The sequence below is a fragment of the Emiliania huxleyi genome, assembly GCF_000372725.1.
Source record: "Emiliania huxleyi CCMP1516 chromosome Unknown EMIHUscaffold_1851, whole genome shotgun sequence".
Lineage (NCBI taxonomy): Eukaryota > Haptophyta > Isochrysidales > Noelaerhabdaceae > Emiliania > Emiliania huxleyi.
The window spans coordinates 5,387-7,311 of NW_005200737.1; the positions used below are offsets into that span (position 1 = coordinate 5,387).

At 67.8% G+C, this 1,925-nt stretch overlaps 1 protein-coding gene across 1 annotated transcript; it reads right to left on the reverse strand.

Annotated features, from left to right (window-relative positions):
• Positions 1-9: 9 nt before the first annotated feature.
• EMIHUDRAFT_78192 (hypothetical protein) lies at positions 10-897 on the reverse strand (the record flags this gene model as incomplete). Its single annotated transcript, XM_005782822.1, has 2 exons — positions 10-207; positions 295-897. Coding segments are annotated over 2 exons (801 nt in total), but the record flags the coding sequence as incomplete, so codon positions are not given.
• Positions 898-1,925: the final 1,028 nt, after the last annotated feature.

Here is a 1,925-nt window from a genome sequence, read left to right on the forward strand (position 1 = left end):
GAGAGTGTCAAGCAGCGGTGCGAGCCCCGGCGCCAGCTGGCGAAAGAGCACGCGCGGGGGGCCTGCGGGCACACTGTCGGCGTCGTACTTGCCTGAGAGCAGCCCCAGCGCGAGGGGAGAGTAGCCGATCGGAGTCACGCCCAGCTCGCTGCTAGCCTCGAGGAGGCCGGACTCGAGCGGCAGCGTCGAGAGCAGGCTGAGTTGCACCTGAGCCGAGATCAGCCCAGATGAGCCGAGATGATCCGAGATCAGCCCAAGATGAGCCGAGATCAGCCGAGACTAGCCCTGCGTCACGTGGAGCTGCGCCTGGTTCGCACTGTGCGGCACGCCGCGCGAGGCCCAATGCGCGTTCGCCTTGCGCAGCTGCTTCGGTCCGAAGTTGGACGTGCCAACGGCGCCCGCGAGCCCCGCCTCATAGCAGCGCGCGAGCCCGTCCCATAGCGCCGGCTCCTGCCACGGCTGGAAGTTGGCCGCCGACCAATGCGCCTGCACAAGCTCCATGCGCGACTCGCCCATCCGGCGCAGCGACGCGCGGCACGCATCCTCAAAGTCCTCGCCTCGTAGGCGCCAAGGGTAGACGGCCAGCTTTGTGCCGATGGCGACGCGCCGCCGCGCTCGCGCTTCGCGTCGAAAGCGGCCCAGCAACGACTCGGCGCGGCCCTCGCGCGCGCCCGTCCCGTAGGAGTCGCCCGTGTCGAAGAAGAAGCGCCGCCGGTCGACGAGCGGTGCGCCGGCCACGGCACGGCGGAATGCAGCCTCCAACACGGGGTCGGCGGCCTCGTCGTAGCCCCAGAGCAGCTTGTTGCCCCACGCCCATGTGCCGAAACCCAGCCGCTCCACCTCGACGTTCGGAGCGAGCGTGAGAGGGCCGTGACCGCGGGTCGGCAAAAGCACCATGTGTGTGCTCTGCGTATGCCGACTGAAGGGCTCCGCTGCCGCGCAAAAGGTTCGAGAAGAATTCGCCGCGCCGCAAGGTTCACTTTTTTGCTCTTCTAGCTTCCCCCAAAGAAACGATGCCATCCCCGACTTCCTTCGTGGACCTCGAGGCGCCGTCTGCCGCAGCTCCGTTCGAGTCATGGCTGCGGAGCGGAGCCGCTTCGAGCCCCCGCTGCCCCGCAGGCTCATCCTCCGCGTCATGCGCTTTGCCTCGCTTTGCGTCGCTGGCACACTACCGCCAGGTGACGCCGCTCGAGAGTGACGCCGCCGTTCCGCCCTCAGATTTGCGGCACGCCCGGGTGGCCCTTGCCGCCCACCAGCAGGCCGACGGCGACAAGCACGAGCAAGACCCCGCCCGCCGTCAGCATGTACACCTTGAGGTTGCTCTCCGCGACGAGTGGCTGCAGGAAGACAGTGTTGGGGCTCGGGCTGTAGCCAGCGTGGAGCACCCACTGGCTCGCGCCCGCGTTGGCCGCGAGCTCGCGGCGAGCAGACGACTTGTCTGGCCGGTCGACGACGCAGAGGTAGCCGCCGCCCGAGGCAAAGGCAGGGGGGAAGCATAGCCCCGTCACGTTGGTGCCGGTCAGGCCGAGGAGCTCAAAGGTCGAGCGGTGCGGGAAGCCGTTGTGCATGAGCTCGCCCTTTGGGATCGAGACGGTCGCGCTCATAGTGACGTGCTCCGCGTACCAGCAGCCGCGGAGGAAGCAGACCTCGGAGGTCGCCGCCGTGGAGGGCATGCCGCTCTGCATGGCTGCACTGACCACCTTCGCCTCCTCGGCGGAGAGGGGCGCGTTGCACGAAAAGAGCTTGTCGGCATCCTCCGTCGACATGTCCTGCTCCTCCACCTCGTAGTCGGGATAGGCAAACGGGCACATCCCCTTGTCAGCGTCCAGCGACGTATCCACCTCAAAGTAGGCGGCACACGGCAGGACAGCGAGCGCAGCAAGGACGGCGCGGAACATCATGACGACGAGACGCAACACCTGCCG